General features: G+C 39.2%; 6 protein-coding genes across 7 annotated transcripts in view; 4 read left to right on the forward strand and 2 right to left on the reverse strand.

Annotated features, from left to right (window-relative positions):
• On the forward strand, positions 859–2,224 carry LOC104730952 (probable methyltransferase At1g27930). The gene has a single exon (XM_010450201.2). The coding sequence runs from the start codon at positions 1,119–1,121 to the stop codon at positions 2,067–2,069; it is 951 nt and encodes a 316-aa protein (XP_010448503.1). The 5' UTR covers positions 859–1,118; the 3' UTR covers positions 2,070–2,224.
• On the reverse strand, positions 2,324–5,328 carry LOC104730953 (TITAN-like protein). Its single transcript, XM_010450202.2, has 7 exons — positions 5,029–5,328; positions 4,693–4,819; positions 4,248–4,539; positions 4,091–4,155; positions 3,376–3,412; positions 2,790–3,211; positions 2,324–2,592 (listed from the first exon to the last, which is right to left on the reverse strand). The coding sequence occupies exons 1-7, from the start codon at positions 5,289–5,291 to the stop codon at positions 2,560–2,562; spliced, it is 1,239 nt and encodes a 412-aa protein (XP_010448504.1). The 5' UTR covers positions 5,292–5,328; the 3' UTR covers positions 2,324–2,559.
• On the forward strand, positions 5,533–8,771 carry LOC104730954 (probable inactive purple acid phosphatase 24). The gene is made up of 12 exons (XM_010450203.2): positions 5,533–5,905; positions 6,101–6,192; positions 6,281–6,350; positions 6,433–6,552; positions 6,647–6,739; positions 6,840–6,969; positions 7,066–7,147; positions 7,238–7,370; positions 7,442–7,647; positions 7,732–7,857; positions 7,935–8,244; positions 8,336–8,771. The coding sequence occupies exons 1-12, from the start codon at positions 5,729–5,731 to the stop codon at positions 8,639–8,641; spliced, it is 1,845 nt and encodes a 614-aa protein (XP_010448505.1). The 5' UTR covers positions 5,533–5,728; the 3' UTR covers positions 8,642–8,771.
• Positions 8,787–11,376, reverse strand: LOC104730956 (snurportin-1-like). Of its 2 annotated transcripts, none has more exons than XM_010450207.2 (7): positions 10,998–11,376; positions 10,730–10,916; positions 10,382–10,632; positions 9,848–9,962; positions 9,644–9,736; positions 9,153–9,296; positions 8,787–9,062 (listed from the first exon to the last, which is right to left on the reverse strand). In XM_010450207.2, the coding sequence occupies exons 1-7, from the start codon at positions 11,348–11,350 to the stop codon at positions 8,949–8,951; spliced, it is 1,257 nt and encodes a 418-aa protein (XP_010448509.1). In that variant the 5' UTR covers positions 11,351–11,376; the 3' UTR covers positions 8,787–8,948. The 2 variants fall into 2 exon arrangements, 1 of the variants encoding a protein (XP_010448509.1); XR_758536.2 differs by having other exon boundaries at positions 8,989–9,062; positions 9,153–9,280.
• LOC104730955 lies at positions 11,546–19,373 on the forward strand. Its single transcript, XM_019234221.1, has 25 exons — positions 11,546–11,893; positions 11,997–12,109; positions 12,213–12,329; positions 12,525–12,671; positions 12,786–13,088; positions 13,165–13,319; positions 13,589–13,710; positions 13,794–13,885; positions 13,971–14,169; positions 14,269–14,329; positions 14,459–14,607; positions 14,698–14,768; positions 14,835–15,008; positions 15,201–15,251; positions 15,652–15,750; positions 15,834–15,923; positions 16,202–16,277; positions 16,363–16,456; positions 16,537–16,606; positions 16,710–16,889; positions 18,250–18,372; positions 18,460–18,543; positions 18,627–18,811; positions 18,908–19,046; positions 19,146–19,373. Exons 1-25 carry the CDS (start codon positions 11,638–11,640, stop codon positions 19,203–19,205), a joined length of 3,210 nt encoding a protein of 1,069 aa, XP_019089766.1. The 5' UTR covers positions 11,546–11,637; the 3' UTR covers positions 19,206–19,373.
• Positions 20,542–23,192, forward strand: part of LOC104730957 (conserved oligomeric Golgi complex subunit 2-like) — a 7,336-nt gene continuing 4,685 nt past the window's right edge. Inside the window, exons 1-2 of the mRNA XM_010450208.2 lie at positions 20,542–21,066; positions 21,308–21,508. Of these exons, the coding sequence (XP_010448510.1) occupies positions 20,593–21,066; positions 21,308–21,508 (675 nt within the window). The 5' untranslated portion in view covers positions 20,542–20,592. The remainder of the gene's footprint in view (positions 21,067–21,307; positions 21,509–23,192) is intronic.

Genomic DNA, 23,192 nt, shown 5'->3' on the forward strand with positions numbered 1-23,192 from the left:
GTATACTTGTCTGCTCTGTCTATAGTTACTAAATAAGCAATTTGCAATTGGACATCTAGTAGGATTTGTTTATGCATATATCATGGAACTGTTGGTTTGGTTCAAAGTGTTGATAGACAGCTTGTGATTCGATCATGAACATTGCATTGACATGTAAAAAGTGAATATGCTTTATCCAAGAGATTTGGATAACTCGAGATGAATGGGGGACTTGCTTTGTAAAAGTTTCTTAAACCGTGTCCTTGTAATTTGGAAATTGCTCTCTTCTAAAGTTTGGTTTGGCTTGTTTGCAGAGAACAAGGGAAGATAAGATGGACAAGGGTAGTTACAGCTTTGTTGTTTCATGAAGACACTTCAACAGTTTTTTGTTTGTTTGTTTGTTCAGATACTCAAAAAGAGTAAACTTTTGTTGACCTAGTTAACCACACCATTTGAGATCAGTCTGCATTCTGTTTCATATATTTCACTTCTTATTTCGTTCTGCTGTTATAAAATTCCTAAGTTTTGATAAATGTTGACGAGGCTAAACCCTTAGTTACGGTTACGAAACTTACAAATTACAAAACCTATCTAAGTAGACGAATGTTTGACCAAATCTTTCGAATATTCCTAACCTCTTAGTATTGCTTGTTCCCTTCGGTTCCAATCTCATGTTTCTGGCTTATCTCTGATGAGGGAATTTGTCGCAAATAATGCTTGCACTATTAACATTGTTTGACTATTGACCACAAAAAGCATTTCATAGTAACTATATATATAGTTTACCAAACTTATTCACATATTGCAATCACTTAGATGAACGTGTGTTGTCCAAAAAAAAAAACAAAAATGATATACGTGTATTACTTTCGATTAAAATCTTTGCTACTCCAGTGACATGACAAACTGAAAAATAATAATCATGAAGTTAGGTAAATCTAAACTAACAAGCAAATGACATGACAACACAAAAAAAAGGAAAGAAAGAGAATCTTGGAACAGAAGCAATGCGACCTTTCCTTGTTATTCACTCGAAGATGACACAAACTGACAATCATAATTGATGATCATTTAAAACCAAAAGACATAAACTCTTTTGGGAACCAGGTGATACTCAAAGAGAGGTGAGAATAGTAATCATGCCTCCTCAACTTCATCAATCTTCACTTCCTATTCTCAATCCTCTACTCAGATTCTCACCTCCTTCCTCCCCTGATAATCCCAAACACCAGACAGAATCAAAGATTAAGATGCCAAAGTTCACTGTGCGTAAACTCATACCTCTTCTTATCTTCGTTCTTTCAAGCCTTTCCGTTCTCCGACTCCTCCGGATTTCATACAAGTCTTCATCCTCTGCATCTAAGTCCTCGTCTTCAACCACGTTTCGTTTGAGTCCAGCCGAGTCCAGTCAGCACCTCAGGGCTAACGAGGGCCCAATCGCTCTCACGGAAAAGGAACTGAAGCTCTTATCAGATACCATTACCCGTAGATCCCCTTGCAACGTTCTTGTTTTCGGGTCTGCACCTCAATACCTCATGTTATCTTCAATCAACACTAGAGGTATTACTGTCATTCTAGAAGATGAACCTGCAACGACAATGACACCAAAAGCTAAAGTAAATCCGAACAACACAAGAATCTACAGCCTAAAATACCATCAGATGGAAGTGAAAAATGCTTACAATCTGCTTCGACATGCTCGAGCCAATCCCGCATGCGCACCCAAGATGAATAATCTACAACAAGGCTCATCACACTGCAAAATGGAACTGAAGGATTTGCCACTGGAAGTACACAATACCAAATGGGATGTGATAGTTGTTGATGGGCCACGTGGAGACAACTTAGAGGCACCTGGTAGGATGGGGAGTATATACACTGCAGCTGTGCTAGCAAGGGAAGGAAGTAGTAACTCAACAACAGATGTTTTAGTGCATGATGTGCACAGGACTGCTGAGAAGTGGCTCTCCTGGGAATTCTTATGCCAGGAGAATCTGGTTTCAGCTAAAGGGAACTTCTGGAAGTTTAGGATTAAGGGACAATCAAATGCATCCAGGTTTTGCTCACCAGAAACAGTCATCAGATATTAGCAAAATTTTGTACATTCAATCAAGATTCAAGAACAATGTAGTTCGACACACTACTGCGTCTTTATCTCATACCAGCGCAGGGGAACATGTATGAATAGTATACAAGTCCAACTAGAAAATGAATACAATTTGTTGAAATGGCCACAATCTATGCACAACACAGAGTTATTTCATTTTATCTCCCCAAGAACAAGAAATAGAAAGATGTACATGTTTCTTAAGAAGAAAGGTAAAGTAGCCACAGAGCCCAAAAGAAGATCAAATAGTCACAGAGAGGCCTTCTCTATGCTATACTTTAACCCTTTCTTCGTACCCAAAAAAAATTCCATCCAATTTTAACATTACTTCAAAGGATTATCCAGGATCACATACCTCTAAAATTCTTTCATAGCTTGACATGAAAAACAAGATACACTGGAGCATGATTTCCAGGAAAAGAGGATTATAAAATTCCTACATTAGTAATCTGTACTCGTTGCCATCTTGGATGTCAGCCAGAGCCATTTTCACCACTCTCTCTTCGCTGCAATCACGATTAATGTATGTATATAAGGCCACTGAAACGTATTTCTCAAAGGAAATTAAAAAAAGAAAACAGTAGCCAAATGTATCATTTATGTTGAGTATAAAAGGAGCACACATATGTTTGAGAATTAGAAAAAATGATAACCGAGATGATACCAGCCATTTGTAAATAAATATTAGAAAGGTAAAACCTACCGCCCGTTTGCTAATGTACGGTTGTATTTCGACTGGTTCTGATTCTGTAGAGATGCTTTCAGTTTTGATTAACTTCCGTTTTTCCTTCTCAAATTCTTTTCTGGATTCTTTTCGAGTGCCTGATTGCCAAACTCGACCAAAGTTGGGAAGCCAGTCTGCATCAACCTTACTATTCATTGCATGTCCCCTCTTCTCCATCTCCATCTCTATTTTTCTCCTTTCAGCCCATGCAGCGCCAACCCTGTTAGGATTCAGCTTACGAGTCTTTCCAGGTATCTTTGCCTGAAAGCTGCTCATGTCTGATTGGTTTAGTTGAACATTAGAAGAATTCCCATCATTTGCATCAAGCCATGGTGGAGGAGCTCCAGAGTGAACATTCCCGCAAGCATCGCTCGAATGTGAGGAAGAAATGCTAGTCATTACTACCTCACAAGAAAAGGAAAAAGAGGAAAAAAGGACAAATCCAATTAATACTAAGTGCATATCAGAATGGCTACATCAATAAAATCTATAAACCTAGACGATGAAGCACTAATATTAAATAAACACAACACATATAAAATTTGAATGCCAAGTAGCAGCCTACCTGGAGAACTGTAACTGCCCTTAATTTGTTTATTCTCCTGGAATGAAGACAATGTCAGTAATAGGCTCATAAAAAGAAAATAATCAGGACTTAGACAATGAGTGTGTAACTGTTCAACCCGAAGGAATTCTGTAATTGAACACATGGAGCACAAAGACCTAATCAGTAATGGAACTTTGATGATTAAAAGAACACACCTAGATAGAAGATTTATTCTGCGTCAATTACACAAATAACACATAAGAAAATCCTGAACCAAGGAATAGTTATTGCCATGATCTTTACAAAGCATTGCCGTACAACCAAAAATTCTGAGCCGAAAAAGCCTCATTATGAAACTAAGAGGTACCATAATTACACCAGAATCAGAGGCTAAATAACAAGTAGTGAAGAATCTCTGACTCGAATGATGACATCAATCAAAAAGTGACAAAAAGAATGATAAGATACATGTCAGATCATCTTATCTAACGTAGGCTGCAATATCAATATAACAATGAGAAATCCTAAAGTGTAGTTACAAACTATTTTAAACTGGACAAGTCGATATTTTGAATGGAATCTGGAACAACCAAAATGTTAACTAAATTGTTTAATACCTAAGATGTATTAAAAATATAACCAATCTTCAAACTACTTTTGAGAAGCAGATGAAAACATAACACATCAGAATTTTAAAAGCAGCAATACCAATGTTACCATAACTGAAACTCACCTCCTCTTGATTGCTTGGGTAATCCTTGCTTCTAAAAGGAATGGAATGTTTGCCAAACCCGTTCCCTAGAGAACAGAATTCATTGAGACTATTATACACAACTTGCTATACTCTACAACTAACAAAATATGGAGGTCATAATTAAACAAAATAATACCTGGTAGATTAGTTGGGGGATCAGTACGTAAAGGGAGGTGAGAAGCATCCATGTTCAGATATGAACCATAATGTGCAACTCCAGGAAGCTCTGAATGTGATATCTGATACTCATTCGTATTATACTGTAAAGGCAAAACATTTATATGGTGTGCAGGAACATTTTCAATTTTATCCATAGTTTTAAAGGCAAGTTTATTGTGGATATCATTAGATGTCCCAGACAGCTGCTCACAGGACCCTTTAAAAGAAGATGCATCTTCATTTCCCAATGACTGACATTTTTTTTCCCACTGCATCCAGCATAGATAGAATGTCATTAGAGATATCAACAAACAACACACGGCTACACTCTGTCACTCTTAAAACTGCAAAGGTTATGCCACAGGTTATGAAAAAAATACTGGCAACAACTGCAGCATAATCCTCAAGTACATAGTGCATACCTTAGCTACATTAGCTTCAGTAATACGGAAATCGTCAATGCAATCCATTGCCGGGCCATTTTTCGAAAGAAATTGCTTGATATTCCCAAGATGATCCGAACTTGCGAAGTGGTTGATTGCCTTAGAACTGGTAAAAAAAAAAAGCATCCAAACCAAAATATTATGTGTAGTATAATCAGCAGACGATTCAATCCCAGTTAGCTCTATCATCAACAACAAAAATTCTCGCACACTCCGATTCTAGATTCCATTTAAGTAACATAGCTACTATGTTCGCTAAAGCAACGAACGCAAATCGAATGAACAGACTCAAAAGAGGTAAAGGTAATGGCATACCAGGCGAAGGAGCTGCCGAGCTCGACAATGTCCTCATCGCAAAAGACACACCAAACGCGGTTTTGCGACTGCTCTTGTGGCCGCAGAACGCTAGGGTTCTTGAGGAAGAATCTGACGTCAGCAATCTTCGTTCGGAATCGATCGAGGAAGGTAGAGAGGAGGTATTTGTGGCGAGGGAAGTACTTGTGGCGTGAGCCGTGGTCGTGATGCAATCGGCATACCTTGCAGTACTCGATCTCGCTCTTCTTCGATGGTTTCTTCATCCTTCTTCTTCTTCTTTCCGACGTGACCCGAATTAGGGATGCGTTTAGAACAACACGGTGTGCCAATTACAATCCACTATTTAATTCCCGGTTAAAGCCGGTCCGAATCCGGTCAGCCTTAAGTCCGAAAAAAAAAGGAAAATTCAAATTTTTTTTCTTGGTTTTATCTTTAAATTTTTAAAAACTGTTACCATCATTATAACAAAAAAAAAGAAAACTGTTAGAATATTACTTTTATCGAAAAAATGGAACTGTTAGAATATTCGACTACTTGGATTTGACGGTGAAGGAAAAGATTTGGATAATCTTAGGAATGTTGAATTCGATAGAGATGAATCAGTTTTGGAAAGATTCTTAGATATCATCCTGGATTATATATAAGAAATATACAGCTCTAGCTAGGTTTTTGTTGCTAAGTCACAACAACAAAGAAAAACATGGCTAGAGTGTTTTTACTAGTGATTCTGTGCTTCACCGCACTGCTAAGCTCGAGCTTATGTTTTGGTCATGGAGATGGAGATCAAGCACTGGCTAAGATTAACATTTACGAAACCAGTCTTGCTTTGGACACTTCTGTCAAGATTCACGCTTCCCCTTCAGTTCTTGGTTCACAGGTTTCAAAAACCATTTTCTTGATCTTGATGATGTTATTTTGTTCTTGTCTGATTCTAGTTTTACTGATATATGTGTATTCTTAAGAGATGATTTAAATGTCAAAAAATTTGTGTTGATAGCTTGAGTTTAGCCGTTCTAGTCTTGATTCTCAAAATCCAAGCTCGATTGGTTTTGATGTGACTCTGATCTAACAGGGTGAAGATATTGAATGGGTACATGTTGCTGTCTCCAACCCCAAGCCCACTTCAAAAGATTGGATTGGAGTTTTCTCGCCAGCTAATTTCGAGTATTTTTTTCTAAACTACATCTATTTTTGTTATAGATGGTGAAATGTGCCTTTTGTGCATTATTATTTGACTCGTCTTTGTTGTTAGCTCGGGTAACTGTTGGCCAACAACTGGTGGCAAAGAGAAAACTCCTTACATATGCTCAGCTCCCGTCAAGGTTTGGTTTTTTTTTTAACATCTATTGATTTCTGTTATTTCTTGATTTGAGTCCTGGTAACATTCCTTTTTCTATTTGCCAGTACTTGTATTGTAACACTCATCCGGAGTATATGAAGTCAGGGAATGTGACTTTCAAGTTGCAGATGATAAATCAGAGAGCTGATATCTCTTTTGCACTGTTTACCAATGATGTTAAAATGGTAGGTTAACTATACTAGCTTTCTCAGTTTAGTATATTTGTATACCTGCAATAGTACCAAGTGGACTTTACTGATCTTTTGAATATCACTGCAGCCACAACTTCTCGGGAAATCCAATCCTGTAGCTTTTGTCAATCCTAAAGCACCTGTCTACCCGCGTCTTGCATTAACCAAGAATTGGGATGAAGTAAGTTTTTCCACAACTTGACTCAAAAGGCCTTGGGTCTTGGAGAATACAAACTTTTTGGAGTTCGTTAAAATAGGCTTGTTTTTGTATCTTTTGATAGATGACCGTGACATGGACGAGTGGGTACAACATAAATGAGGCTGTTCCTTTTGTTGAATGGAGTGCAAAGGGACTTCCAAGTAAGAGATCGCCAGCTGGAACAATCACCTTCAACAGAAACAGCTTGTGTGGTACGTCCTGTTTTGTATATCTTTCGCTGTGATCTCTGAGGCAACAGTGTTGGGATATTTGAAACTATTCATCTGGATCATTGTGATGTTACACAGGTAATCCTGCTCGGGGCGTTGGTTGGCGTGATCCTGGTTTCTTCCATACTGCTTTCTTGAAAGAACTCTGGCCAAACCGCGAGTATGAAAACTCTACTTTGCTTAGTCTAAACCAGGAGTGTTAATTTTAGTTTCATAAATGTTAGTTAACTCTCAATCCTTTGGTTTCCAGATACACATATAGGCTAGGCCATGACTTGGTCAATGGTTCGACGATTTGGAGCAAGAATTACACCTTCGTGTCTTCTCCTTACCCTGGACAAGACTCGTTACAACGGGTCATAATATTCGGTGACATGGGGAAGGTATGTTTCTTTTAGGCCATTATGATCTCCATGTGCTCTCAGACTATTATCTCAAATGGTATATATTTCAGGGTGAGCGAGATGGGTCTAATGAGTACAATGATTACCAACCTGGTTCCCTCAATACAACAGACCAACTCATCAAGGACTTGAAGAACTATGATATTGTTTTCCACATTGGAGATCTCACTTATTCCAATGGCTACCTCTCCCAGTGGGATCAGTTCACATCTCAAATCGAGCCCATCGCTTCTACTGTCCCCTACATGGTCGGGAGGTTTGTCAATAAGAAAAGCTTCATCATTGTTCTTCTTCCTCTACTACTCTTGTAGTGCTTTAAGTCATTTCTTTTTCATTACAGTGGCAACCACGAGCGTGATTGGCCAGACACTGGATCTTTCTATGCCCGGCCAGACTCTGGAGGAGAGTGTGGTGTTCCTGCAGAGACCATGTTCTACTTTCCTGCTGAGAACCGAGCTAAATTCTGGTATAGTTTTGTTAACCATTGACGATTACTTGCAAGTTCCAGAACAATATCTTACATATGTCGGGTTGAATGGGCAGGTACAGAGCGGATTACGGGATGTTCCGGTTCTGTATAGCAGACACTGAACACGATTGGAGAGAAGGCACAGAGCAATACCAATTCATCGAGCGTTGCCTTGCCTCTGTAGACAGAAAGACTCAGCCTTGGCTCATTTTTATGGCTCATCGTGTCCTTGGTTATTCCACCAATGATTGGTATGGCCAAGAAGGAACCTTTGAAGAGCCTATGGGAAGAGAAAGCCTACAGAAACTGTGGCAGAAGTACAAAGTGGACCTTGCTTTCTACGGCCATGTCCATAACTATGAGCGAAGCTGCCCCATTTACGAGGTTTGATCCCATCATAATTTGCTTGATTTCCGTCTCATCGATGTAGCGTTGTCTCTAAGCTCTTATCTTACCTTTTTGTTTTCTATTGCAGAGCCAATGTGTGAACAACGATAAGGATCACTACTCAGGGACCTTCAAAGGAACTATCCACGTTGTTGTGGGTGGTGCAGGAAGTCACTTGTCTCCCTTTAGCTCACTGGTACCCAAATGGAGTTTGGTCAGAGACTATGACTTTGGGTTTGTGAAGTTGACTGCTTCTGATCACTCATCGCTTCTCTTTGAGTACAAGAAGAGCAGCACTGGCCAAGTGTACGACTCCTTCAATATCTCTAGAGATTACAGAGATGTTTTGGCTTGCACTCACGATAGCTGCGAGCCCACCACATCAGCTGGATGATCTTTCTTCTGTTTACATCGTTTTCCTTCGAAACAATTAGCTTCTTAGCTTTTTTATTATTTAATAGGGCTTTACTCAATTTTTTTGGACAATATTTGTTGATTTCTTCAATTGCAGGGTTTTACTTTTACTTCTGTAGACAATATAAAACAAAAAAAAATCGTCATTTTCATGGATCAAACTAACTCTAATCATAACTCGTGTGAGAAGCCAAAAAATGTGGCTACGATTTTAAGAATTTGCTTCCCTCTGTTTACACGAACACGACACAGTGACCAAACAATATACTTTTGATACTCTCTTCTGGTCAATCCGACATCTCTACTTCAGGGGTCTTGTCTTGTTGGTTCTCATGTGAAATCGTAGATGCAAGATCTTCTACTTTCAGGGGAGAATGTCGGGCCATATATTGAAACATGATCTGCAAGATGGATTGTAAATGCTCGAGTCAATTCATAAAAATGATTCTCCTGAAGTTGGTATGCCATATGCAAAGAAAGAGAGTACCAACCTTGGAATAGCTATCAGCAAAGGCTCGGGCTCGATTTGACACACCAATATATTGCAAATCCGCCTTCTCAAATCTACCATCCACACAGTTCAGCCCTCCATCGCCAATGGCAAAGCGAATAAGACTTCCTGACAACAGTCCTGACTATAATATCCAACATGGCACAAACCACATATTTAGCAAAGTAACACAGTGCGAAATCATCCTTAAGCTAATTTAACTGCAACCTCTTATTATGGGTGCATGGAGTTTATAACAAACAGGGCAGTACTAAGCTAGAGGAATCTGTTGGTCCTAGAAAGAAGATATTACTGAGCAATATCACTACCTTACGAGTATATGGCGTCTCTATAACAAACATAGGCACAGTAATTCAGAAAGAAGATAATATCTATGCTTTTACACTTTTCAATTTGCCCAAATGCTGATCATACAACCTTGGTTTAAAGACATACGGAAATTATAATCACTCTACTATATATTGAACATACCTGTTTTACAAAATCTGCATTTAAGCAACTGAATGGTACAGGTGGATCATCTGATGTTACAAGTTTTCCTTCTTCTTGCAACTCCAAGACGATCTGATACAAGATACAGAGAATATACGCTAAGACTTTGTAAATGGGAGTGTAACACTAAACACTCTGTTATGAAAAAACCATGAGTTGTAAATGTATGTCAAATCCACTTACATGTTGTTGATCTGGAACTTCTCCATTGTTATCTGTATCGATGACATACTGACTACAGCTCTCATCCTTCCATATCAACACCAGAGGAGTATTTCCAGTATGATAATGTGCATGTCTGCGAGTATTGCATGAAATTTAGTAGGGAAAGAGTCAAAGAAGAACACTAGACCAATGAGACAATGATACCATAACAAGAGTATGAAGCAACCAGTGATATCATACAGCAACGTTCATAAAACAGATGAAAAAAGATCTGTCCTCTTTCTAATATAATCATCATTCATCAAAACCCTATACAGTCCATCATAAGTCATAACCAAACGCATTCCCTAATTGCGGAGATGAAAAAGCTACAATTAAACTACACAGCTCCTAGGCTAGTTACAATAGTCCTCCACTAGATTAACAAGAAAACAACTGATTCGCAGCTAGAAACCTCAAGGCACACAAACTTTTTGCAAGTGCAGACAGCAGGAGAAGGAAAGATGAGAGTCGCAGTAAACTTAATGGCGAGAGATGAAATGATGCACTTACTTGTTATAAAACAACAGTCCATCCTTGACATAAGGTAATGAACCTGTATAAGCCGAGTGAAGTCCACTTTGGTCGCAGTTAAAAAAAGGAACCGCACTGAACCTGAACTTATGATAAAAGGAAGGCGGATCACAAGCACCAGTCTCAGCAAGTTTAGATTGCAACCAAAAGAACCTGAACTCTGCTGTACATTCATAAAGCGAGTAACCTCTCCAACAAACCATATCAATCACATAATATGTCTGATCAGACTGCATAAACAGTAACAAACCACATCCTAGTAAGCTCAAGAATGAAGATATAAATCAGAGAACGAAAGAAAAAAGAAAAAAAAAAAGAGACTTTTACCTCGTGAAAGATACAGTCTAGTATAGAATATGAGTTTGCAGGGCCAGAAGCGCCTTTTTTCCTGGCACCACCAGGCAACGCAGAAGGGAAATGATGCAAGATGGATCCATTGCGTACTCTACTAACCGTTGTCCCATCAGATGAAACTACGAAACATCTTTTGCCAGCTGGCCTTGCTAACACATACCTACAAAAAAACCAACCCAATTCTCATAATCAGACTCATTTATGAAGCGAGAGGAGATAAGCATCAAAATAGGAGCAGTACCAGTCTCGGCTCAAATTATCAGGGACGTCGATCATCCATTCAGGTAACATAAGCTGCCTCGCAAACCACTTGCGAGCCTCAGGTCCTCTGAGCCTCGAAGCTTGACGAACGTCAAAGCTACTCGATTCCGATTCGGTTCCTTCGTCGAGCTCCGGCACGGCTTCAAACAGTATCTCCGGGTCGACATCGGGAGAGGAGGATTGGAGCGAGATTACGGAAGAGGCGAGGTTTCGAGCTCGCTGCTGAGCGTCACTGCGATGTTGAGACTGACGGAGAAGGGAAAGCTCTCGACGTTTCTGTTGATCGGAGATAGGTCGTCGTTTAAACGGACGGCGAATCTCATGAGGCGCCATTGGTCTCAACCTAAAAAAGCTCTCCGAGACTCTCTTTGCTTTTTGGATGGTGAGGTACGGTTCAAAGTTTAAACCGGTGGTGGGTTAAATTAAACCAAACCGGTTTGATTCTATTATATCATATCATTAATTATAACCGGTTTGATTTTGAGAAACGCCTATATATATTCCATTTTTCTTGTTAACGTTCTCTCTCGCATTGATTGATTCATTCAACTCTCAAAGCATCGCAAGTCTTAGCTACTGAAAGAATCGTAACAAACAAAGGAGAGAGATCAAGAAGAGTCATGGTGTCACCGAAACGGAGTGATACAACCCCGCCTGACGGAAGCAGCAGCGGCAAGAGACCTCCACCTTCTTCTTCCGGAGATAAACCTCCTTTACCCAAACGCCAAAAGGTTTCTGATGGAGACGGCGCTTCGGTGGCTAAAGAAACTGATACTCTGAATCCTGCGGCGGGTTCTGGTAAATGCAACGTTCCAACCTCCGTAGACGCCAAGATTGAGGCCTCTGCAGCTGCGTCACCACCATCTGTTGCGAAAGGTCCATCTCTCTTATTCTTTGTTCAATCTTTCTGTATTTTGTTTCCTTTAGAGATTTGTTTTGTTTTCAATTCGTCTTTTTGTTTTCTTGTTTTGGATTGTAGTCGCAACACCGAAGTTGCAAGAGAAGCCAGATACGATTACTTTTAAAGGATGGATATATGAACACGGTAGCTATAACAGCCCCTGGTGTCGATTTCTAGCAGAGTCTCAACAGGTGTTTTAATTAAACCCTTTTACCTTTCTTTAACTTTCTCTAACTTTCTTTATAATACCACAATACTATATCCTGACAAGTTGAGCTACTTGTGAATTTTCAGTATCCAAGCCTAAACATTCTTGATTCAACCTTCACTCTTGGTTCTAGTAGATCATGCGGCTGCGAATTACATGACCTCGAACTCAGTTCCTTCTTGTGCAGAATCACAAGAATTCAGGTATATATATTCTTTTTGTTTTTGTTTTTGTTCTCCAATGTTACGCTCAAACATTAGCACTGTCCCATGCCATGCCTGCTTCTTTTTCCTCTGTCTCGTGCTTATGATTTTTTTCTACTTTTGAGTTGTGTGTGGAGATATGTGAGCTCCTTTATGCAGAATGTATTCTCATTGTTTGTGCACATGCATGTTCAGCGCAAAGGCAATGTTGTAGGGATTCTAGAGGCCACAGGAAGCAGGGGACCTGTGTGGATAAACAGAAAGCCTGTCGTGAAGAATGATTGCCATGTGCTAAACTCTGGTGACGAAGTGGCTTTTGGTATTCTCAAGAGCTTTGCTTTTGTATCCTTTCTTTCTTTTTGTATAAAAAATGAGCAAGATGAAAATTTTCCTTCAGTTTTAAGATGAATATCTCCATGGGAATGCAAATAAGTTTTCCCCTTAAGTTATATCCAGATATTTCAGCAAATGACAGCAAAAGTTACTGCAAAAGCTGGTTTAGTACAGGTCCCTGCAGGAAAGTTTCTAGATTTAGAGAGAAAGGCAAGAGATCCAACAGGCAATTCCATTATCACAACGTTAGCAACCTTACAGCAGGACTCATCTCATCGAAAATCATCCCGTAAGAGCCACCAAGCGCCAGGGAAGCCTGCTACATCTGTTGACAGCGTGGAAGGAATTTTATCTGTTGACAATCAAAGTAATAAAGCTGCAGATAGTGGAGCAGTCAGCAGCCACAATCAAGATTCCAATATGGAGGTAAGTACTCTATGTTTCCCTTGTACCCTAGCGTCATCAACAATATTTTGTATTATATTAACAAAGCTGGTATCAGATGTTAGAGGAAAACGAGGTGATAAGAAGTCCACAACAAGCTTCAACATCAGGCAATGATCTGCGATCTGCAATAATCAGAGAAGGCATTCAAGCTGGAATTTTCGGAGGCGAAAGCTTGGAAGTTTCATTCAAAACATTTCCCTATTATTTGAGGTATAGACCAAGTAATATTGTTCTTTTCTTTTCAGGTATTTATGCAGAGTTAAAGATATGTGCATGCGAATCGTCCATTACGAATCTGTTTATAGCATCATAGAATTCTGAGGTCTAATGTTTCTCTTGGTTTTCGTTTCTCTAATTCTATCCTCCCCGTTGTAGTCTTTCACACGGAACATCAGTTTTCTCTTGTCTTTGGTATTTTGGGCTTTGCATGGATACTGTTCTCTGTTTTGTGTATGCTGACTAAGGGTTTATTTTTGCAGTGAAAATACAAAGAGTATCTTAATAACTACTTCATATGTACATCTCAAGAAAAAAGAATATGCCAAATATACCTCCAACATGACCACTTTGAACCCAAGGATATTGCTTTCTGGTCCCACAGGTTTGTGGTATCTTGCTTGTGTAGTTCTTGTACTTCTTTTAGGCGGCAACATCATTTTCGCTTTTCGGTTGTAATCGTTTCAGGGTCTGAAATATACCAAGAAATGTTAGCTAAAGCGCTTGCCAATCACTTCGAGGCGAAATTGCTAATATTTGACAGTAATCCAATTCTGGTGGTAAGCAATATATTGTGTGTTTTTTGTTGTTAGTTTACAAAAGGAAAGGTTTTGTTTCTACACTCATATATCTGTTTTCGTGCAGGCTTTGGCTGCTTCTAGAAAGTCATGTAACCTTCCCACTCAGAGTCTTGAGGTCACTGATCGTGGGAAAAACTCGGATTTTTCAGCCAGTGCTTCTAGTTCTAGCCCTTCTCCTGCTACTTCTTCTGGTGCCGACTCCCAGACAAAGTTGGAGCCGGAGACTTCATTCAGAACTCCAGTGAATCATACTTTGAAGAAAGGCAGGCCCCATTAAATTGTTTGCAACAGAAGATGTACTTAAATCTTCTTGGATTTCTGGTTTGCGGATACTTCATTTGGAAGAACAAAAACACTTGCAGGTGACAGGGTAGAATTCATTGGTAGTGAGGATTATCTGGAGTCGTCAACCTTAGGCTTAAGGTTTGTTTCTTATCATAGTTCTAATTAAGGCAGCTGCTGAGATCGATATTGGCTTCTATATGTTTCCCGTTTTTGTTCTGAACTTTTCTCTTGCCTTTTTATATTCACTTTTTACTTAATCTTATTCAGGGGACCTCCTCCTGGGTCTAAAGGGAAAGTAATTTTAGTATTTGATGAGAATTCTTTAGCTAAAGTGGGTGTTAGATTTGATGAGCCAATACCTGATGGAGTTGATGTTGGTCTACTGTGTGAACTGGGATATGGGTTCTTCTGCAAAGGTACTTCATTTTCAGTAGTACATTGTTTACTGGTCCTCAGCATTAGTTACTGATCCTTGTCTCACACACCATTTCTTCTGTTTGTTATAGCTACTGATCTTCAGTTCGAAAGCTTGGGTTCTGAGGATCTAGATAACTTACTTGTTGACACATTGTTTGAGGTACTTTTCAGTTGCAAAGTAATGAATTTTTGTTATCATTGTGCTTATATCTTCATCTATTTCCAGGTTGTCCATGCTGAGAGCAGAACTTGTCCGTTTATTATATTTTTGAAAGATGCTGAGAAATCTGTTGTTGGAAATTACGATTTGTACTGTGCGTTCAAAAGAAGACTTGCATATCTCCCACAAAACATAATTGTGATCAGTTCACAGACACATTCTGATAATCTCAAGGAGAAGGTAGTTACTGTGCGATGCTTTGCTCCAGTTGCATGCATTGAGCTCCTTTCGCAAAAGTGATTTATTATCTCTCTTGGAAATTATAAAATCATGTAGTGCAAAGAAAATTAAAAAAATCATGTAGTGAAGTAGAGTTTTAATATTGTGTTTTGACGAATTAATGAAATTCATTTCTTTTCATCTCTTTTGCAGTCTCATCCTGGAGGTCTATCTTTCACTGCTTTCCTTGGCTTACCTTTACCAGTAAATCATCTTTTCTTCAATTGTTTCGTATGCGGGAAAATAATACATAACAATGTTCTTAGTCATTCTTGAGGCAATTGGCCATTATCTGTTACCAATTAATGCATGTTCATAGGTTTCTTCTTCTGTATTTATCTATTACCTTTTGTTTTTCCTGCCTAGGACTAGTAATATTAGTTTATGCTTATATATGCCTTAAACTTTTGACCAAAGTGTGGAATCTTGAGTTTACATTTAACTGTATCAATTCTGTTTTTTAGCCGGCTTTCAGCTCTGCTTGGTTCCTCTAAACATGCTCGATCCAGCGACTGTTATTTCAACTGGCTAGTGTCAATGCTGAGGGTATCCTTTTTCTTCTATATATACTGAGACTAATGTTACTTTTGCTTAATATTCCTAGGATATTGGACGACTACATACACGAGGGAAGGAAGTTCCAGAGAAATCAAAACGTCTAACGGAGCTCTTTGGGAATAAAGTTACTATTCAAATCCCACAGGTCTGTTACTCTGTGAATCATAAGCATTCTCGTCTGTTGTCTGTCAAAGAAACCATAGACTTGAAGGAGCTAATTATTTCCAGGATGAGGAAGAACTTACATCCTGGAAGTATCAGTTGGATCGTGATGCTGAGATTTTGAAAATGAAGGCTAATTTCAATCACTCGCGCATGGTATGTCTTTCACTGAATATATGGTATTGGTATGCTTTTGGCTCTCCTATGGACACAATATGTAATTAGAAAAAGGTTATGGGAGCATTCTATGTCTGGACACGTACATTATAAGTTTTATAGATGAGAAACTTTTTGGATTTACGTATAACGTATCTAGCTAAATTATATCCTTGGTATTTTGGCTGTTAGCTAAACTCTCAAGTCTCATTTCCTGATTTAAAAGCAGGGCTTTACAGAAGTTTTTAAAACGATTCCATATTTGCATCTCAATTCAGGTGTTGGGACGATGTGGTCTGGAATGTGAAGGAATCGAGACGCTGTGCATGAAGGATCTAGCACTTCAAAGCGACAGTATATATTCCTTTTGTTCGACATGATGACCATAATTGACAATGGAATGCTATTCTTAAGAGTTGACTTTGACATTTCGGTTTAGGTGCAGAAAAGATCATTGGATGGGCTCTTAGCGACCATCTAAGGCGTAATCCTGATACTGATCCAGATACTAGGGTTATTGTGTCTCGTGATAGGTAATTTACAGCTTGTCCCTGCGCATTACTGCTCTTGATTATCTGTCTTAGTATTGAGTGCGAAATTTGAATCCTTTCAGCATAGAATTTGCAATAGGACTCTTCCGGGCTGTGCTAAATGGTTCTACGAGCTCAAAGAAGTCTCTCAAGGTTAGGAAATTTCCTTGTAAATTGGATTGTTGTTTACTTATTTTCATTATGGCCATGGCTCATATATCATGTAACAACTGTTAATTTTCTTTGTTGCTTTCAGGACATTGTGACAGATAATGGGTTTGAGAAGCGGCTTATAAGTGAAGTTATTCAGCCCAGTGACATTGATGTTACATTTGATGACATTGGGGCACTTGAGAAAGTCAAAGATACCTTAAAGGAACTGGTTATGCTTCCTTTACAACGGCCTGAACTTTTTTCCAGGGGGCAATTAACAAAGGTGGTTCTCTTCTCCGCATTAGATTTCAGAAAACTCCTATAGTTTTTTTTTTTATATATTTGGTGCTGTCAATTTTCATAGACGTATGAAGGAAACACAATTTATTTGTGTGTGCCACTATACTTACATGGTTTTTGTGGAGTAACAATGNTGCTTTTGGCTCTCCTATGGACACAATATGTAATTAGAAAAAGGTTATGGGAGCATTCTATGTCTGGACACGTACATTATAAGTTTTATAGATGAGAAACTTTTTGGATTTACGTATAACGTATCTAGCTAAATTATATCCTTGGTATTTTGGCTGTTAGCTAAACTCTCAAGTCTCATTTCCTGATTTAAAAGCAGGGCTTTACAGAAGTTTTTAAAACGATTCCATATTTGCATCTCAATTCAGGTGTTGGGACGATGTGGTCTGGAATGTGAAGGAATCGAGACGCTGTGCATGAAGGATCTAGCACTTCAAAGCGACAGTATATATTCCTTTTGTTCGACATGATGACCATAATTGACAATGGAATGCTATTCTTAAGAGTTGACTTTGACATTTCGGTTTAGGTGCAGAAAAGATCATTGGATGGGCTCTTAGCGACCATCTAAGGCGTAATCCTGATACTGATCCAGATACTAGGGTTATTGTGTCTCGTGATAGGTAATTTACAGCTTGTCCCTGCGCATTACTGCTCTTGATTATCTGTCTTAGTATTGAGTGCGAAATTTGAATCCTTTCAGCATAGAATTTGCAATAGGACTCTTCCGGGCTGTGCTAAATGGTTCTACGAGCTCAAAGAAGTCTCTCAAGGTTAGGAAATTTCCTTGTAAATTGGATTGTTGTTTACTTATTTTCATTATGTCCATGGCTCATATATCATGTAACAACTGTTACTTTTCTTTGTCGCTTTCAGGACATTGTGACAGATAATGGGTTTGAGAAGCGGCTTATAAGTGAAGTTATTCAGCCCAGTGACATTGATGTTACATTTGATGACATTGGGGCACTTGAGAAAGTCAAAGATACCTTAAAGGAACTGGTTATGCTTCCTTTACAACGGCCTGAACTTTTTTCCAGGGGACAATTAACAAAGGTGGTTCTCTTCTCCGCATTAGGTTTCAGAAAACTCCTATAGTTTTTTTTTTATATATATTTGGTCCTGCCAATTTTCATAGAAGTATGAAGGAAACACAATTTATTTGTGTGTGCCACTATACTTACATGGTTTTTGTGGAGTAACAATGATATTAGTTATACCAGCTAATAATTTGGGTTTTCTCAAAGATTCGTCTCTCCTAAAATTTAGTTGTTAACGTTTTGTGCATTGGTGGCTTCTTGATCAGTCCGCTCTGGTTCTTCTCTATGCAGCCATGTAAAGGAATTCTCTTATTTGGACCTCCTGGAACTGGAAAGACCATGCTTGCAAAAGCAGTGGCAAAGGAAGCTGGTGCGAACTTCATCAACCTCGTAATGTCAAGCATCGCATCTAAGGTAACTGAATGCCCTTGAATAGTTGGAATCTACCGATTTATACACGGAATCTCTTGTTCGAGACTTGTGTTCTTGTCAATACTGCAGTGGTTTGGTGAGGTTGAGAAGTATGTCAAAGCTGTCTTTTCGTTGGCCAGTAAAATTTCACCTAGCGTTATATTTGTGGACGAGGTAATTTTTCATGGTCAAGTCCTAGGCGCATCATACTTGTAATCAGAGCACTGACAGTCCTACAATATTTTACTGTCTTGTAGGTGGACAGCATGCTAGGCCGAAGAGAAACCCCGGGGGAACATGAAGCCATGCGGAAGATGAAAAATGAGTTCATGATACACTGGGACGGTCTAAAGACAAAGAAAATGGAACGTGTTCTGGTTCTTGCAGCCACAAACCGGCCTTATGACCTTGATGAGGCTGTCATTAGACGGTTGCCCCGTAGGTAAACTAAAAATCGCTTCCTTTTGTGGGATTTTTTTTTGTCAAATTGACGTGACAGTTAGAGGTTGTGAAAACTCTGTGGTATTGACTTGCGTAGGTTGATGTTAGGACTACCAGATGCTCCAAATAGAGCAAATATATTAAAGGTTATACTTGCAAAAGAAGACTTGTCCCCTGATTTGGATATTGATGGGGTTGCTAGGATGACTAATGGATATTCTGGAAGCGACCTTAAGGTAGATTCCTAGTAATTCCTTTAAACTCTGTTGTTATGGTCTGCCAAAAATGCAAAGAAATGCTCATATATATTCTGAATTTCTCTTTGGTGCGCTCAGAATCTATGTGTTACTGCTGCCCACCGTCCAATCAAGGAGATATTGGAGAAGGAAGAATAACTTTTATATATGTTGAGTTAACTTGTCTATAGAATAAAAATATGCTTATGATGGATGGGACATTATGGTAGGAGCGAGATGCTGCTCTGGCTGAAGGCAAAGATCCTCCAGCTTTAAGTGGAAGTTCTGATATCCGAGCTATGAACATGGCAGATTTCAGATACGCACATGAACGGGTAAGATTTGCTTGCTTATGCTGCTGTTTTTGTTTAATCTTTTCATATTGTTTTTTGGGGCTCAGTGAAGTGTAACCATTCTCATTGGTGTTGAATCAGGTGGGTTCGAGCGTTTCATCAGAGTCTGTGAACACGACAGAGCTTCAACAATGGAACGAACTCTACGGGGAAGGTGGATCCAGAAAGCAGCAATCACTCAGCTACTACATGTAGCCTAGGATTGAATCTACGTTAGAAAACCATAGCTCAATTTTCGTCTCAAAAAGAAGAATGTACAATTTTCAGGGTGAACAGAATAATACAATAAGTGAAATAGGTTGAATTAGATTTGTTTTGTTTTGATACAAGCCGGTCAGGTTTATATATCTTGGCGGGGATGAGAATCTTGCAGTTGTCACTTTTCTAACAGTTTGTAAACACGTGTCTCATATGTCAGAAATTTGGATAAACTTATTAACAATCAAAGGCGCAATTATACAACCAATACTTTGGATAATCTCAAAAACTCTTAGTTAACGAGGTTTTGGCATTGGTTTTAGCTGTTAAGTATTTAAGTTAATCTCACTCTCTGTATCATTCCCATGGAAGGAACTAGGAAGGTGATGAGTTCATCATCAATCTCTCTCTTTAGTCTTTACTGATACATGATGATGAAAAGTAAATCTCCTTCCTTTTCTTCTTTCTCTGCCTAACTCCTGAACCTCAAAGATCTTTCTCTCCCAAAGCTCTTCGTAAATTGAGATTATTACAACCGGTTTAGTTTGTTGGTAGAAAGACTTTTGGCTTTTCCAATCTAATTTTGCCAAACCAAAGATTGCAAGAAATCTCCACCTTGATTTTGATTACGGTTAAGCTTTAAGCTTGATTAAATTACCAACACCTGTATTTATTTGTTCTTTATTTAGCTGCGATTTTACACAATAGCAATATTTATTACTGTTAATAAATTTTTCTAGATGATATTAAATCAGGCGTCAATATGTTTTGAAATTTTTTTCTTTCCCAAATCATACATACCGATTACACAGGGTCGACCAAACCGAATTATTTAATCGTCCGGTTTGGTTAAATTGAGCAGGCACTTGTACTGCCGACACGCAGTTCATCTCTATAACATGGATTCGGCAAGCAGTCCACACACAGTTGTATAACCCATAACTGAAGTCTGGAAGCATTTCCCACTCAGAGGAGGAATCAGCGAAGCGAAAAAAATGTCAGATCTGGTCGCGACGTCGTCGTCGCCGTCGCCAGCACCGAGATCCGCCACAGACTTCTTCTCGGATCCATACGACTCCCATCCCCTTTGGTTCAAGCCTTCCCTCTTCCTTTCCCCTGGCTTCGACTCCGAGTCCTACATCTCAGAGCTCCGTACATTCGTTCCCTTTGACACTCTCCGATCCGAGCTTCGGTCCCACCTTGCATCCCTTAACCGTGAACTTGTTGATCTCATCAACCGAGACTACGCCGATTTCGTCAATTTAAGCACTAAGCTCGTCGATATCGATGCGGCTGTTGTCCGTATGCGCGCTCCGCTTCTTGAGCTCCGTGAGAAGATCACTGCATTTCGTGGATCTGTTGAGGCCGCACTTTTCGCATTAAGGAATGGATTGCAGCAACGCTCTGATGCTGCTGCTGCTAGGGAGGTCCTCGAATTGTTGCTCGACACATTTCATGTGGTATCCAAGGTACATGATTCTGGTTTCTCAATCTTATTAAGTGCAATCTCGAGTCTTCTTGTCGTCGGTTATTAGAGATCTAGATCACAGGGTTTATGTAAGCTTGTCGATCATCTTAATCTACTTTCGAATGATAATTTCTATAAAATCTTCAATTGGTTTTGATCCGTAATGGTTATGCATTGTTGTAATGGTTATTTAGATAATCTGAATGTTTGACGTAAATAATGCGTATTCATTGTAATTGTAGGTTGAAAAGCTTATTAAAGTTCTACCAAGTACTCCTTCTGACTGGCAAAGCGAGGATGTGAATTCCATGGGAAGGATTTCTATGAATGATGAGAATTCTACGCAGCAAGATGGGACAACCATGAGAGAAACCCAGAGCATGCTTCTCGAAAGAATAGCTAGTGAAATGAATCGGCTCAAGTTCTATATGGCTCATGCACAGGTCTCCATCATGCATTTTTACTTTTCCTTTTTTTCTTTTGCAAAGTCGGAATTTCGAGTCTCAATGTATATAGATTGCATTAGAAAAGAAACTATGTTCCTTTTTACAAGAAGTTTCGAGTATACTGCATTTGACAGTAGTGTATTAGGGATCAGAACTAGCTGAATATAAGGCTTTAGAAGTGGCTGTGCTGGTAGGAGAATTCATTGGCTTTGAGAAGATTGTTGACAGAAAAAATAGGTTACATGAGATGCTACATAGTAAAATCTTCTAAGTTCTCTGGTGTTCTGCAAAACTCTAGTATACTTGTTAGCCTCAGAAGACAATAGAAAGTCTGATGACTGTTGCTCACTACTTTTTTCNGTAAATCTCCTTCCTTTTCTTCTTTCTCTGCCTAACTCCTGAACCTCAAAGATCTTTCTCTCCCAAAGCTCTTCGTAAATTGAGATTATTACAACCGGTTTAGTTTGTTGGTAGAAAGACTTTTGGCTTTTCCAATCTAATTTTGCCAAACCAAAGATTGCAAGAAATCTCCACCTTGATTTTGATTACGGTTAAGCTTTAAGCTTGATTAAATTACCAACACCTGTATTTATTTGTTCTTTATTTAGCTGCGATTTTACACAATAGCAATATTTATTACTGTTAATAAATTTTTCTAGATGATATTAAATCAGGCGTCAATATGTTTTGAAATTTTTTTCTTTCCCAAATCATACATACCGATTACACAGGGTCGACCAAACCGAATTATTTAATCGTCCGGTTTGGTTAAATTGAGCAGGCACTTGTACTGCCGACACGCAGTTCATCTCTATAACATGGATTCGGCAAGCAGTCCACACACAGTTGTATAACCCATAACTGAAGTCTGGAAGCATTTCCCACTCAGAGGAGGAATCAGCGAAGCGAAAAAAATGTCAGATCTGGTCGCGACGTCGTCGTCGCCGTCGCCAGCACCGAGATCCGCCACAGACTTCTTCTCGGATCCATACGACTCCCATCCCCTTTGGTTCAAGCCTTCCCTCTTCCTTTCCCCTGGCTTCGACTCCGAGTCCTACATCTCAGAGCTCCGTACATTCGTTCCCTTTGACACTCTCCGATCCGAGCTCCGGTCCCACCTTGCATCCCTTAACCGTGAACTTGTTGATCTCATCAACCGAGACTACGCCGATTTCGTCAATTTAAGCACTAAGCTCGTCGATATCGATGCGGCTGTTGTCCGTATGCGCGCTCCGCTTCTTGAGCTCCGTGAGAAGATCACTGCATTTCGTGGATCTGTTGAGGCCGCACTTTTCGCATTAAGGAATGGATTGCAGCAACGCTCTGATGCTGCTGCTGCTAGGGAGGTCCTCGAATTGTTGCTCGACACATTTCATGTGGTATCCAAGGTACATGATTCTGGTTTCTCAATCTTATTAAGTGCAATCTCGAGTCTTCTTGTCGTCGGTTATTAGAGATCTAGATCACAGGGTTTATGTAAGCTTGTCGATCATCTTAATCTACTTTCGAATGATAATTTCTATAAAATCTTCAATTGGTTTTGATCCGTAATGGTTATGCATTGTTGTAATGGTTATTTAGATAATCTGAATGTTTGACGTAAATAATGCGTATTCATTGTAATTGTAGGTTGAAAAGCTTATTAAAGTTCTACCAAGTACTCCTTCTGACTGGCAAAGCG

This window comes from Camelina sativa, chromosome 12 (assembly GCF_000633955.1).
Source record: "Camelina sativa cultivar DH55 chromosome 12, Cs, whole genome shotgun sequence".
NCBI classification, from domain to species: domain Eukaryota; kingdom Viridiplantae; phylum Streptophyta; class Magnoliopsida; order Brassicales; family Brassicaceae; genus Camelina; species Camelina sativa.

Bases quoted from the DNA above. Each gene is read 5' to 3' on its own strand.
- LOC104730952 (XM_010450201.2), top strand. From the start codon at position 1,119: ATGCCTCCTCAACTTCATCAATCTTCACTTCCTATTCTCAATCCTCTA.
- LOC104730953 (XM_010450202.2), bottom strand. From the start codon at position 5,291: ATGAAGAAACCATCGAAGAAGAGCGAGATCGAGTACTGCAAGGTATGC. The intron at 4,820-5,028 runs GTATGCCATTAC...TTTTTTTACCAG, and splicing joins CTCGGCAGCTCCTTCGCCTG to TTCTAAGGCAATCAACCACT. The intron at 3,212-3,375 runs GTAGGCTGCTAC...CTTGTGAGGTAG, and splicing joins GGGCAGTTACAGTTCTCCAG to TAATGACTAGCATTTCTTCC.
- LOC104730954 (XM_010450203.2), top strand. From the start codon at position 5,729: ATGGCTAGAGTGTTTTTACTAGTGATTCTGTGCTTCACCGCACTGCTA. The intron at 6,970-7,065 runs GTACGTCCTGTT...GATGTTACACAG, and splicing joins CAACAGAAACAGCTTGTGTG to GTAATCCTGCTCGGGGCGTT. The intron at 7,648-7,731 runs GTTTGTCAATAA...TTTTCATTACAG, and splicing joins GTCCCCTACATGGTCGGGAG to TGGCAACCACGAGCGTGATT.
- LOC104730956 (XM_010450207.2), bottom strand. From the start codon at position 11,350: ATGGCGCCTCATGAGATTCGCCGTCCGTTTAAACGACGACCTATCTCC. The intron at 10,633-10,729 runs GTAAAAGTCTCT...CTGTTTATGCAG, and splicing joins TAGACTGTATCTTTCACGAG to TCTGATCAGACATATTATGT. The intron at 9,963-10,381 runs GTAAGTGCATCA...CAATACTCGCAG, and splicing joins GGACTGTTGTTTTATAACAA to ACATGCACATTATCATACTG.
- LOC104730955 (XM_019234221.1), top strand. From the start codon at position 11,638: ATGGTGTCACCGAAACGGAGTGATACAACCCCGCCTGACGGAAGCAGC. The intron at 14,769-14,834 runs GTACTTTTCAGT...ATCTATTTCCAG, and splicing joins TTGTTGACACATTGTTTGAG to GTTGTCCATGCTGAGAGCAG. The intron at 15,924-16,201 runs GTATGTCTTTCA...ATCTCAATTCAG, and splicing joins ATTTCAATCACTCGCGCATG to GTGTTGGGACGATGTGGTCT.